At 42.4% G+C, this 15,143-nt stretch overlaps 1 protein-coding gene across 1 annotated transcript; it reads left to right on the top strand.

Moving 5' to 3' along the window:
- The first annotated feature begins 5,355 nt into the window (after positions 1-5,355).
- On the top strand, positions 5,356-8,916 carry LOC136709368 (extracellular calcium-sensing receptor-like). The gene is made up of 6 exons (XM_066684523.1): positions 5,356-5,429; positions 5,544-5,844; positions 6,036-6,812; positions 6,986-7,210; positions 7,324-7,447; positions 7,816-8,916. Exons 1-6 carry the CDS (start codon positions 5,371-5,373, stop codon positions 8,727-8,729), a joined length of 2,400 nt encoding a protein of 799 aa, XP_066540620.1. The 5' UTR covers positions 5,356-5,370; the 3' UTR covers positions 8,730-8,916.
- The last annotated feature ends 6,227 nt before the right edge of the window (positions 8,917-15,143 follow it).

Raw genomic sequence — 15,143 nt, 5'->3', positions numbered from 1 at the left:
TTCTCCCCCTTTTCAGACATGGCGACCCCTCCGCGTTCTGAAGTTCTCTGTGGGGATTCTCTGTCATTACTGATCTGCCGGCTTGTGAGAGATAGTCCAAGCAGGTCTCTCCTGGGCCTCATCTCAGAAGGTCATTCTGAGGGTGTGTGTGTCTTTTTCGTTGCCGTTCTGGAAGCTTTGTCATCACTTTGAGGGTCAGAGGTCTGAGGTCTTCTCATGCTCTGGCTGTGGCATTGAATTTTTGCTGGGGTTAAACTATAGCTTTTCTTAACCTATAGTTTTCTACAAGAGATAAAATTAAAATAGAACTTCTGTTCTATCTGGACCATGCTTGAGGGGTCCAAGACTATTTAAGAAAGCCACGAGAGTCCGACGCCTGCAGAAGAGCCAGCAGAGTCATTTCAAAACCTGAATCATTTTCCTCTTTAGCCTTGAAAAAGGCTAAAAGAGAAAAAGTGTGAAATGAAGCGAAGGTGTGGGGAAAGAAGTAGCCCAAAGTGTCTGAAGCCTTGAACTTCTTTTCATTTGGCGCCACTGGGCTTTTTAACCAGAATTTAGAAAGCTCGATGTAATACCTGATTGGTCCTCAGGGTTGAGGATTGGATAGGATTGGAGCCTCTCTTGCTCCTGATTGGCTGTTTCCTGTACCTTGGTAGTGACATCAGATAAAATTTATGACCCTTGACAAGACAAAGATGATTCCTGTTGAATGACCATCCCAAGATTATATTTCAACACAAAACAATATCATTCAGACATACCATGTTTCATAATTTTTAACCAGATAACACACAGTATGTGGCTACCTTCTACATAAATTCATATCAAACAAAAATGATTTTAAACACATGTAAATTAATCCCACCTATTTTGATTGTCCAAATGGAATTAATTTCAAACAATCATGCCCATAGGCAACTTGTTCATCAGGTAAACCAAGGAATTAAGGAATGTGATTATTTTGTTTAACAACCTTTCAAAATGTGTGAGAATAAGTTTTAATCAAGGTTGAATCTGTGTGTCTCTCTGCATTCTGCATTTGAGAGGAGTTGCATGATCCTCCAAGACCCTGTGTCGTAAACCTTCCTTAAAAGAGCCTATAGTGTCAGTTTTATGACTCTCTGACACAAACCTTCAGGCACCAATTTGGGGCCAGTTCTTGCTGAAAAGCTTATCTCAAATTCCAATCTTGGCTTGGTGTGGCTTGGAGATGTCTCTGAAAACCAGCGAAAGCTTGGGTATTTAAAATCACATCTCAGAAAAAGTCAAATTTCTTATTAGAAATTTATACACATTCATCATATCACACTACTTTATGTATATTCGGGCTGATTAACACCAATTTAAATACTTCAAGCACTATTAAGGAGGCCTTGGCATTTGCTTCCCTAATAGCTAGGAGGAGAATATTAATATATTGGAAATTACCACATCAACCAAAGGCTTCCTAGTGGCTTTGTGATTTGATATTTTGGTTAAATTAGAAAACATTAGGCTTTTATCCAGAAAGGCATCTGTAAACGTCCAAAAATCTTGGTGTCCCATTATTGCATATTTCGAAAAAGCTGAAAAGCCTTCCCACAAATTGGTGTTCCCTTTCTCACTTCAGGCATGACACTATTTAATTTAAACTTTTGACATATGAGGAATAATTTAAACCTATTTGTTATTTTGGTAATTAAGACCATCATCATCACCATCATCATCTTCTTTTCCGCTTTTCCATTTCAGGGTCGTGGTGGCAACAGGGCGAGCAAAGAAGTCCAGATGTCTCTGTCCCTCGCAACATCCACCAATTCCTCCTGGGGGATCCCAAGGCGTTCCCAGGCCAGTCGGGATATATAATCCCATCCAGCGTGTCCTGGGTCTTCCCCGGGGCCTCCTTCCAGTTGGATGTACTTGGTATATCTCCAGTGGGAGACGTCCAGGAGGCATCCTGATCAGATGCCCAAACCACCTCAACTGACTTCTCTCAACGCGAAGGAGCAGCGACTCTACTCCGAGCTCCTCCCTAGTCACTGAGCTCCTCACCCGATCACGGAGAGTACGCCCAGCAACCCGTCAGACAAAGCTCATTTCGGCCGCTTGTATCTGCGATCTTGTTCTTTCGGTCATTACCCAGAGCTCATGACCATAGGTGAAAGTGGGGACGTAGACTGACTGGTAAATTGAAAGCTTTGCTTTATGGCCCAGCTCTCTCTTCACCACAATGGTGCGGTACAGTGACCGCATTACTGCAGATGCTGCACCTATCCTACGGTCAATCTCACTATCCCTCTTCCCATCAGTGAACTCGTGAACAAGAACCAGAGATACTTGAACTCCTTCACTTGGGGCAGGTTCTCACCCCTTACCTGAAGAGAGCATGCCATCTGTTTCCGGGAGATAACCATGGCCTCAGACTTGGAGGTGCTGATCCGCATACCGACCGCTTCACACTCGGCTGCAAACTGTTAAAGTGAACACTGGAGGCCTCCGTGCGAAGAAGCCAGAAGAACAACATCGTCCACAAAAAGCAGAGATGCCACCTCCTGTGCTCCTCGACAGAAGACCAGGCTACGCCACATCACCCTGTCCATGAATATCAGGAACAGGAGTGGAGATAAGGCTCAGCCCTGACGGAGTCCAATGCCCACACTGAACAAGCTTAATTTACTACCAAGGATGAGAACACAACTCAAGCTCTGAGAGTACAAGGACCGTACGGCTCGCCGGAGCGACCCTGGCACCCCATACTCCCGGAGCACCTCCCACAGAATCTCTTGGGGGACACGGTCGTATGCCTTCTCCAAATCCACAAAGCATGTGTAGAGTGGAGTAGCAAATTCCCATGCCCCCTCAATCATCTTGAAAAAGTAAAGAGTTGGTCCATAGTTCCACGGCCCGGACGAAATCCGCATTGTTCCTCCAAAATCCTAGGTTCAACTATAGGACGGATTCTCCTTTCCAGCACCTTGGCATAGACTTTCCCCGGGAGGCTGAGAAGTGTAATGCCACAATAATTGGCACACTTTCTCCAGTCCCCTTTTTTGAAAATAGGAACTACCACCCAGGTTTGCCAATCCAAAGGCACTGTTCCCGAGGTCCATGCAATATTGTATAGGCGTGTCATCCAAGACAGCCCTACAGTATCGAGTGCCTGGGTGAATCTGGGTGAATCTCATCTACTCCTGGAGCTTTGCCACTGCGAAGCTTTTTCACCACCTCAGTGACTTCAGCCAAGGAAATGGAATCTGACCCCCCAGACACTTCTGGCCCTACCTCCTGCACAGGAGGCATGTCTTTCGGGTTAAGGAGTTCCTCAAAGTGCTCCTTCCATCGCCCAACAATACGCACAGTCGAGTTCAGAGTTTCACCATCCTTGCTGAGCACAGCTTGGACAGTATCACCCCTCCCCCTCCTGAGCTGTCGGAGTGTTTTCCAGAACCTCTTTGAGGCCGCCTGGAAGTCATTCTCCATGGCCTCTCCAAACTCCTCCCAGGCTCTGGATTTTGCTTCAGCAACTGCCACAGCTGCAGCCTTTTTCGCCTGCTGGTACCCTTACGCAGAATCGGAAGTTCCCTGAGCTAGCCAATCCCGAAAAGCCTCCTTCTTCCGCTTGACAGCTTCCCTCACCCCCGGTGTCCACCAACGGGTTCTTGGGTTTTTGACCACAGCTACATGCAGCTGCTTCCACGATGGAGGTCTGGAGCAGTGTCCATTCAGACTCCATTCCCCCTACCTCCTCCGGAACATGTGAGGAGTTCTCTCGGAGGTGAGAGTTTAAATCCATCTGGACAGAGTCATTTGCCAGCTTTTCCCAGCACACCCTCACTATACGTTTGGGTTTACAAGGTCTGTCCGGCAGCTTTCCCCGACATCGGACCCAACTCACCACCAGATGGTGATCGGTTGACAGCTCAGCCCCCTCAGCTAACAGCTCCCGACGACATAGCCCTGGAAGTCATCAGACCACACAAGCCCTTCCGCCACGACAAGACCCTGATCCAGGAAGGGTAATTAAGACCAGATTTATTATTTTTTTTCTTTCTTTGTTTATTTTTGGATGTTTGTATTGTTAATTTTGTTTAAAATATCATAATACAAAATATGGAATGTATACATGTATATATTATGTCTACGTTTCAGTATTTGAATAGTTTTTCAGTTCAGTTCATTATTTTAAACACAGGGTTTTTATCACAGGAAAATCACATTTACATTTTGCAGTGCCTTTTCTGCTACTGGGGTTTGTGTCTTTAAATCTTTGTACGTATGTTTGTTTGAGCAAATGCAAACTGGACAACTAAAAGCTATATCTGTTAATTTATAGGTGGCATGGCGCTGCAGCAGGTAGTATCACAGTCAGCAGCTCCAAGGACCTGGAGGTTGTGGGTTCAAGTCCCGCTCAGGGTGATACTCTGAGGAGTTTGTTGTGTGGTTTCCTCCCAGACTCAAAAGTATGTGTGTGTGTTGCTCTGTGACTGACTGGCACCCCGTCCAGGGTGTGTTCCTGCATTGCATCCAATGATTCCGGGTAGGCTCCAGATCCACCATGACCCTGAACTAGATAAGTGGTTACAGACAATAAATGAATGTTCATTTATACCATGAAGAACCCTTCACAACACTTTCAACAGGTCCTTCACTTATGAGTAGCAGTGAAACAGTATAAACAGTATTCCCAAAAGAAGGTTTGCAGAGAGCTGACATGAACTCTGATAAGCATACCAACCTGCCTTTCATCCTTTTGTTGTCCCACTTACACAAGGAGAATACGTTGAAATGCAATAGCATAAATATGACTAAATATGCCTGCAATTTAAACCTGTTACATAATACATTCTAACCAATTTATGGTTTTGTCTAGAATGGAAAAATCATATCATACATGAAACATACATTAACTAAAATAATTCAGTATATGAATACTGAGAAAAAATAATAATCCATTTAAATTAATTTGAACATAAAAGTGTTTTATGTTGTAATATTGCTCATGCATGAAGAGGCCTGCAATAACTGCTGGGTAAACCCTTGTCTGGAATAAGAGAACAACAAAATATTATTAACACTTCGATAAACATTCAGTACATAATCAGGCCTCCTGTGCCCAGCGCACGCCCCTGTGACCTGGACATCAGATGTATATTTAAAGCATTGTTAGACAGTGACCATGACCTTCAGAGAGAGCTGGGAACCACTGAGCATGCAATGCAGCCCCTTTCAAGTCTGATTATGCTTGCATCAACATTGTGTATTACTGGACTCTGGCCTGCAGCTTGTAAATCTGAGCCAGTCACCTGCAGGCTGTGGACTGAGGCTCAGTTACCTGTTCTTAATACGAAAGGAGACTTTGTGATTGGAGGGATTTTTGGCATTCATGCCTACATGAAATCAGAGCAGAACACATACACCAGGCTGCCACCACAACCACAGTGCTCTGGGAGGTCTGTCTGCAAGGCTGCAAGGCACTGCGACTTAAAGATAAATCATGGGCAAATATTTATTGTGATAAATGCAGAAAAAATAATGCCTAATTGTATAATTTCTGTCTTATACAGTATTGATTTCAGAGAGCTGCAATTTGCTCGTGCCATGGAGTTCACCATATGCGAGATTAACAATAGAGCAGATCTGCTGCCGGGGATCACGTTAGGATATCAGATATACGACTCCTGCGTGGCCGTACCTATGGCAGTCAAAGTTACATTTCAGTTTGCTAATGGCATGGAACCACTTTTTAACGATACAAATGTGTGTTCAAAATCTGGAATCGCTGCTGTGCCTGCTCTCGTAGGAGAGTCTAATTCCTCACCCTCAATTAGTATGGCCAGAATACTCGGTCTATTTGGAATTCCACAGGTTATTATTATCCTGAATGTTGTAGATGATGCTTAATTATCCCAACTTTCAATTGTTGCTTTATGTTATTTGTGAAAGAAAAAAATGCCACAAATAGTAACTTCTTTTGTATTTTGGGTTTATTTATTACTGCTAATAGATGTAATATTCATGAGTTATTATTTTCTGTTTTTTTCTACACGGAATAACAGGTCAGCCATATCGCAACCTGCGCGTGTTTGAGCGATAGGCGTCAGTTCCCTGCCTTCCTCCGGACTGTACCAAGTGACCACCACCAAGCGGCAGCGCTGGCCAGAATTGTTAAGTATTTTGGCTGGACATGGATTGGAGCAGTGCGCAGTGACTCGGATTATGGGAATTACGGAATGGCCTCGTTTCTAAAGGCTGCGCAGGAGGTGGGGATCTGTGTCGAGTACTCGGAGGCCTACTACAGAACCCAGCCGCGTAGTAAACTGGAGCGAGTGGCGAACGTCATTCGCTCATCAACAGCACGAGTGATAGTAGCGTTTATGGCCTCAGGTGATTTGCAACCTTTATTGGAAGAACTGCTGAGAAATCCGATGCGTCCTCTTCAGTGGATTGGCAGCGAGACATGGATCATAAATACAAAATTCCTGCGCTTTAACTTGTGCGCTGGGGCGATAGGTTTTGGTTTACCAAAGTCAGTGATCCCAGGGCTCCGTGAATATCTTCTAGACCTCTCTGCATCACAAGTTCTCAAATCGCCGCTGTTAAAGGAATTCTGGGAGAGCTCGTTCAGCTGTAGCCTGGCGGGTTCCTCGGAAGGCACGCGGGTATGTGACGGCAGCGAGGACATCCGCGCGCTCCAGAACCCGTATACAGACACGTCACAGCTGCGTATCACTAACATGGTGTACAAAGCTACATACGCCATAGCGCATGCCATCCACGGTGTTATCTGTAATGACAGGCAGTGCGACAAGAGCATTCAGTTCGCACCATGGCAGGTATAAAACATCGCTACGATGATCTTATAATTTAAATGACCATTAACGTGTGTATTTGTATTACCACGAACAAGCATCTAGATTTTACCACTGATTCAATTGTGATACATAGTTAAATATTATGTTAGGTAATAAATGGGATAAATAGAGCAACATTATCTCTGCCACTGCAGATACTTGAGCAGCTCAAGAAAGTGAACTTCACTATGAAGAACGGTAATCGTGTGATGTTTGATTCCAATGGTGACCCTGTGGCTGTCTATGAGCTCATAAACTGGCAAGTTCAAAAAGATGGGACATTGGATTTTGTGACAGTGGGCCACTACGACTCCTCCAAATCAAAAGGAGAAGAGTTCAGTATTAACAAAGCTATCAGCTGGGTGGGGGGACAGACAGAGGTACTGTACTCATTGACTAGTTTAAAAAAAATCACAGTGGAATTGCATTGTGATCTTTGAATATTAATGGAATACTATGATTATGATTTGCATTTATCTGTTGTCTTTCACAGGTGCCAGTGTCTGTGTGCAGTGAGAGTTGTCCTCCTGGGACTAGGAAGGCTGTACAGAAAGGAAGGCCAGTCTGTTGCTTTGATTGTATACCATGTGCAGAGGGAGAGATCAGTAACAGGACAGGTTGGCTAACACAACACATAATGCCTAAAAAAGATTTCCCCATCCTCAAGATTACTGCCATGTCCATTCTAGGGAAATGCTGAAATAGCTGGCACCTATCTGATTCAGAAGTTTTGATAGTCAGAGTATTATTTCTTCATTCATTGATCTGTCTATCAAAAAAAGTATGGTAAATTATTGGTCACAAACATTTGGGTCCCTAATGTTACATTACATTTGCTTCCCAAGAAGGAAAGGTGAATATTTTTAAGATTTAATTATAAATCTGTGAAAAATAAAACAAATATTTTCCCTAAGGTACACAAAAGGTACAACCACAGTGATAGATCTTCTGACAATGTTCTGAATATGCTTTTGTTTTCTCTTAGACTCTTTGAACTGCATGCAATGCCCCCCTGAGTTCTGGCCAAATGCCAAGCGAGACAGCTGCCTCCCCAAATCTGTAGAGTTCCTGTCCTGGGATGACAATCTGAGTATCATCTTGACAGCATTCTCTGTGGCTGGGGCCTTTACAGCTGTGTGTGTGGCTACAGTTTTCTACAGACACAGAACCTCTCCCATTGTCAGAGCCAACAACTCAGAGCTCAGCTTCCTGCTTATCTTCTCTTTGGCCCTGTGTTTCCTCTGTTCACTTACTTTCATTGGTCAGCCCTCTGAGTGGTCCTGCATGCTTCGCCACACAGCGTTTGGCATCACCTTTGTCCTCTGCATCTCCTGTGTTCTGGGGAAAACTATAGTGGTGTTAATGGCCTTCAGGGCTACACTTCCAGGCAGTAATGTCATGAAGTGGTTTGGGCCTCCACAGCAGAGACTCAGTGTCATTGTCTTCACTCTCATACAGGTCATTATTTGTGTGCTTTGGTTAACAATATCTCCTCCTTTTCCCTTCAAAAACCTAAAACACTACAAGGAGAGAATCATTCTGGAATGTGGATTGGGTTCAGCAGTAGGTTTCTGGGCAGTGCTGGGTTATATAGGACTTCTGGCTCTTTTCTGTTTTGTTTTGGCTTTTCTGGCTCGGAAGCTGCCTGATAACTTCAATGAAGCCAGGTTCATCACATTCAGTATGCTCATATTCTGTGCAGTTTGGGTCACATTCATCCCAGCTTATGTCAGCTCTCCTGGAAAGTTCACTGTGGCTGTAGAGATATTTGCTATTTTGGCCTCAAGCTTTGGTTTGATTATTTGTATTTTTGCTCCCAAGTGTTTTGTCATCATGTTTAGGCCAGAGCAGAATACCAAAAAACATCTTATGGGCAAGGTACCCTCCAAGTCTATTTGAGATCCTCATTTAAATATTGTAAGCTCCATGAGGTAGCATATTATGTGTGTTGTTTTGTATTTCATTGTTTGTATAAATGTCATGTCAGATTCACCTATACATTTTTGAAACAAGACATTTGTAAGCTGTAAGGTATAGGTAATTAATTTTGTTACGATGTGGCTTTTTTTTTATTATATAATGACAATTTAATCTGTATAATCATTAAAATACCCTTTAATAATTCTGAGACATCAGTATATGAATCTGATTTAATAATTACTCACTCATTCCAATTATTTATAAATTTTTATGTTTGTTTGTTTTATATTTTTAGTCATTTTGAGATTATTAACTGATGATTATATATAAAAATAGGTAATCTATTTATTTACTTTTTATTTGAAGAAAAATATAAAGAATTTTCTTTTTGTCCCAAGTCAAGCAGTCTGCTTTTTTTTTCTCAGTTGTACATCAATAAACCCCAACATTATGTCCATCTCCTTGTTTCTACATTCACTGTCCATTCACTCAGTTCCACTGACCACACAGGATATTTTTGTCATTCTAGAGTTACAGACTTGAATCTGTAAATTTGTTATGAATCCTTTTTTAGACACATTTCACCCTGTTTTCAGTGGTTAGGACTCCCAAAGAGCCCTCACAGAGCAGGTATAATTTGGGTGGTGCACTGTAAAAAGAATTGTCACTGTGGGGTGTCATGGTGGTCGAGACATGACTCAAGGTTATATATTTGTACCTATGGCTGGAGAATGTAACTGTAACTTATTTCATTATACTTGTACATTTTAAAGTCGTGTTGATTCATACACCCCATTTTATCTCCAGGATTTATATACATTCAATGTCTGTAACTACTTATCCAGTTCAGGGTCACAGTAGGTCCAGAGTCTATCCAGAATTATTTGGGCGCGAGAACACCCAGCCCCTTAGTTTCAGTGAAAGGAATTCTTTAAGGGATAGTTCATGATTGTAATCAAAAAACAATTCTTCAAATATTTAGCATGTTTCCTCAACATTTGCTAGTTCTGAACACTGTTAGTGTGCTGGACACCTGTCTGATGTGTTTACAAAGCCCGAGTGTCTGTAAATGAGTGAAAAGACAGGCTTGGTCCAGTATATTTCTCTCTCTCTCTCTCTCTCAGGACTGCGGGGGCGGACTGACAGAGGCAGACGCACTTGTTAAAACACAGATACTTTTATTTAAACAAAAATATAACAAAACAGAGACAGGCTCAGATAACATAAAAACAAAGGTAGAAAGCAATCCAAAGTGAGGAACAGACGAGACAAACAGGGAGACTAGGGAGAGTAACATGACAACAGTGGAAATGAAGAGAGGAAACGAATGTCCGACCAGAGGAAGTGAGGCAAGGGAACTTAAATACACATAAGGACACCTGAGACTGATGACGAGGAGGCAGGATTACAAATGAGACACTAATGGGGACACTGATGAGGAGGAGGAACAAAGGCGGGACTAGGGCAGAGACACGGACAATAACAAACAGAGACACATGGCGGGGAAAACAGACATGACAGGACAAGGGCGTTACAGATGCCCCCTCCTAAACGCACAACTCCCAGGGCACGTACACCTAGACCCCCCAGGAGCTGGCGCAGGAGAACAAGACAAGACAACGGACCAACAGGAGACAGGACTCAGGACAAGACAGGAACAGACACAGAAAATGGAGCTGGGGAATTGACAGGACCGGAAACAGGAGACTGGACTCATGACAGGACAGGAGACTGACAAAGTGGAGCGACAGGAGACGAAACTGGAGACCAGACAGGGAACTGAACAAGAGACTGGACAGGTGACTGATAAAAGGAAACAGTTGATGGGACTCGGGACTGGAACAGGGTCTGGAAGACTAGACAGGATGGGTGTGGTGAAAAGACTTGACAGGAGACTGGGGTTGCACACTGGACGGGAACTGAGACAAGACAGGGGACTGAACAGGATTAGAGAGGGAAAACTGGACAGGAGCAGGTGACTGGACAGGGTGCTTGACATTAGACTGGACACTAGATGGGAACTGAGACTGGGCATGACTATTAACAGGGGACTGCTAGTTAGACAAGACAGGTGACAAGACTGAGGCTCGGTACTGGGACTGGACAGGGGACTAGACTCGAGACATGACAGAGGGTTGAAATGGAGACTGGACTGGAGACAAGGCAGGAAAAGAGACAGGTGACAAGATACTGGACTGAAATGAGGACTGGACTGGAGACAAGGCAGGAGAAGAGACAGAAGACAAGATACTGGATTGAAACAGGGACTGGACAGGACTTGGCATGGGAACAGGGACCAGGATGTTCACAGGGACTGACACGAACACAGTGACAGGGACTGGGACAGGGACAAGAGCAGACACAGGTACAGGGATGTGGACAAAGACAGGGACCAGGACAGGGACCAACAGAAGAACAAAAACTGTTGGGGAGTGCCCAGGACTGGCAAAAGTCTGAGGTAATGTCTGAGAGGCCAACCTGGGCACGGTTCTAGGGATCTGCCTCAAAGTGTATAGGGCCGACCTAGGGACACAAATTGAAGTGCAGGACACAGGTGCAGAAACGGCCAAAGCCACAGTCACAGAAAAAGAAGCGGCCTGGTTCACAGCCATCACAGGGACAGGAGCGGCGGGGTTCGCTGCCATCACAGGGACAGGAGCAGCTGCAGAAGCCACCATCATAGAAACAGGAGTGGCTTGATTGGCCGCCTTCACAGGAACAGGAGGATCAGAGGTCACCGCCATCACGGGAACAGGAGCCGCGGAGGTGGCCACCCCCCCGAAAGGTGGAAACCGGACGGAATGGATGGGACAAAATGAGGAATGGGATCAAACGACAGACAGACTAGAGAGAGTAAAATGACAACAGTGGAAACGAACAGAGGAAGTGAGACAAGGGAACTTAAATACACATAAGGACACCTGAGACTGATGACGAGGGGGCAGGATTATAAATGAGACACTTACGGGACACTGGCGAGGAGAAGGAACAAAGGTGGGACTAGGGCAGAGACACAAACAATAACAAAAAGAGCCACATCGTGGGGAAAACAGAGATGACAGGACAAGGGCGTGGACTGGAGTATTTTAGACAACAGTGAGAGCTTCAAACATTGAAAAGCATCAACCAAAATAAGGATATTGCTCATGAATGCTCCATAGGTGGGTAATATAGTCTAATTTTTGCTCTTTTGAATGACTAAAGGTGAAAATGACTCCAAATGGGGAGACAGCTAACTGCATTACCAACAGTGTTAAAGTACTAAATTGAGTGTTGAGTTATAAATAAGTTCATGTGGTGATTCAAACAGTGAACAAAAACTTACATAGACAAGTTAAACATGACCTATGTACAAACAAAAATCTTTTTCCCCCACCTCAAACACACATTTCACCTTAAAAGATGCTTAGTTTCGGAATGTAAACAATCAGAAAGAACTGTGATTGCCCACAGTTGTAGATATTCCCTTTAATTCCTCAGTATGTCAAGAGATTTTGGACAATTTATTGATCCCAATTTTGTTGGAACAATTTGGTAATGGCCCTTTCCTATTCCAAAATGACTCTGTACCAGTGCACAAAGCAAGGTCGATAAAGATATGGATGAGTGAGTTTGGTGAGGGCCCAGAGTCCTGACCTCAACTCGATAGAATTTGAATGAATTAGAGCAGAGACTGGCAGCGAGCCAGCCCTTCTTATCCAACATCATTGTCTGATTTCACAAATTCACTTTTGGAAAAATGGTCAAAAATGTTCGTAAACACACTCCTAGACCTTGTGGAAAGTCTTCCCAGAAGAGTTGGAGCCATTATAGCTGCAAACATCATATTAAACCCCATGGATTAAGAATGGAATTTCACTCAAGTGTGACTGACCCACTGGGTTTCTCTGGAAGGTGGGAATAATGCTTGAATGTGAAGCTTTATTCAAATTCAGCTTGCTTTTTAATGTACATTTTTTATTTTATGGTAAAGAAAAAACAATACTTTTGATACTTAAAATGTTGATTAAAAAAAGAATGTTGAAGTTTATTGAAATTTGTCTTACTATTAGTTAGAATAATGATTAGTTTTGTTTGGCTATGCTGCTTACTGTAGTATGTTGCAGGAACAGGATGCACTTTTATGCATTTAGTATTACAATATTGTGTCTTATAATAAGAATGTAAATCAGCTATTAAATGTTTTATATTTTAAATATGAATAAAATTAAATGTTACGTTTTATTCAAATATAGCTTGCTGTATTTTATAACACCAATAAGGCAATCTTAAAATACATTTAGCTTATGAAGTTGAGGACCTACAGTAAAGAAATCATTACATTTTACAACATTACAACGTTTAAAACATGAACTAATAATCAACAAAAAGCTTTCTTCAGGTTCTACTTCCTGTAGTAAGAGGAAAAAGGGCAAACTTTACTGCATTTCACTGGGCGCAAGGCAGGATCACACCCTGGGAGGAACGCACACTCACACATATGGACACTTTTGATTTGTCAATCCACCTGCCATCCATCCACCCATTATCTGTAACCGCTTATCCAGTTCAGGGTCACAGTGGGTGCAGAGCCTGCGTGTGAGTGTGTGTGTTGCCCTGTGAAGGACTGGCGCCTCCTCCAGGTTGTGTTTCTGCCTTGCGCCCAGTGATTCCAACCCATGGTGACCCTGAACTGGATAAACACATAAAGATAATGAAAGAATGAATAATATGTTGCAGTAAAAGGGACACCTGTCCTTTCACCTATCAGCATGTGTTTTTGGACAGTGGGAGAAAAACGAAGCACCTGGAAGAAACCCATGCTGACACAGGGAGACCTCCTCACACTCACCCAGAGCAGGACAGTTAAGAAAAAAAAAATAGGATGTTTAAAACATGAACTAATAATCAGCTTTCATCAAATTATGCTTCCTGTGACATTTTGCAGTGAATAGACACAGTTTAGTGCATTTGGTCTTATATTCTTCTGGCCTCCATTAAAGAACCTATAGAAATTTTGACATTCAAAATGTGAATTCACATTAAATGCTAAAGTTTATCCAAATTTTGTCAAATTTGGCTACAACATTAAAGAAGCCATACAATTTTTCATGTATTAAATAAATTAAAGGGCAGCACGGTGGTGCAGCAGGTAGTGTCGCAGTCACACAATTCCAGGGGCCTGGAGGTTGTGGGTTCAATTCCTGCTCTGGGTGACTGTCTGTAAGGAGTTTGGTGTGTTCTCCCTGTGTCTGTGTCGGTTTCCTCCCACAGTCCAAAAACACACGGTGGATTGATGACTCTATGGAAAAAAGTGTGTGTGTGTGTGGCCATTGCCCTGTGAAGGACTGGTGCCCCCTCCAGAGTGTATCCCAAGATGGCAGCGCCCAATGATTCTAGGTTGGCTCTGGACCCACCGCAACCCTGAACTGGATAAGCTGTTACAGATAATGAATGAATAAATAAATTAAAGGTAAACTGCAATAATGTGCACACTAAAAAAGCATTTCAATTTACAATTCTGGGTCCTAGAGAACATAGGCTTTGGAATTGTAAATTGTTTTTTTTCTTCTAAATTTAGTTTGCTATAGGTATATGTCTATAAAGTATGTCTAAGTGTATGTTTCAACAATGTGGACTCCTACAGTAAATCAACTGAATTTGAAGTGTTTATTAAATTTAAGTTTTAGAATTATTTTAAACGTGGCTTGCTGTAGTTAGTTACAGTAGAGGCATGCATTGCATTTGATTTTGTATTTTGTGTCCTACAGTAAACAAGCTATTGATTTTTTAATATTTTAATATTTAATTTATTTAATATTTAATATTTAATAACTGTAGTATGCTGCAATAATTTGAAATAAAACTTTCATAATTTAAAGTTACAATTTTGTATCTTAGAATAAAGAAGCTATTGAGTTTTTCATTTTTGATATATGAATTAAAATCCAGGGTTAATGTTCATTCAAATATGGTTTGCTATATTGAGTAACAACACCAATAAGGCTAACCTAGTTATAAATTATATATGTGATGCTTGCTCTATTTTGTTACAGCTATCAAACACTCATTATATATATTGTAAAGAATGTATTGAATGTATTGAGCATACTAATTTCTAATTTAATTTCAGAACCTAAAGAAAATTGTACTTAATGTTGTAAGCTAAGAGAACAGGCCACTGTTTACTGCATTTGAATTAACAATCTTCTGTAACACATAAACAAGCTATTGAATTATTGAATATAGAAAACCAACAAAAAGGTATTGCTGCTGTGATAAACATTCAGTACAAAATCACGCCTCCTCACACCCCGGTGAATTGGGCAACATGGCAAGGCGGATATTTAAAGCACTGTAAGTCATCTTGTCCTTCAGAGACAGCAGGGACTAGAGTATGCTATGAATCTCACT

Source organism: Hoplias malabaricus, chromosome 11 (genome assembly GCF_029633855.1).
Source record: "Hoplias malabaricus isolate fHopMal1 chromosome 11, fHopMal1.hap1, whole genome shotgun sequence".
Classification (NCBI taxonomy): Eukaryota; Metazoa; Chordata; class Actinopteri; order Characiformes; family Erythrinidae; genus Hoplias; species Hoplias malabaricus.
This window is presented reverse-complemented; position numbering and strand designations above follow the sequence as displayed.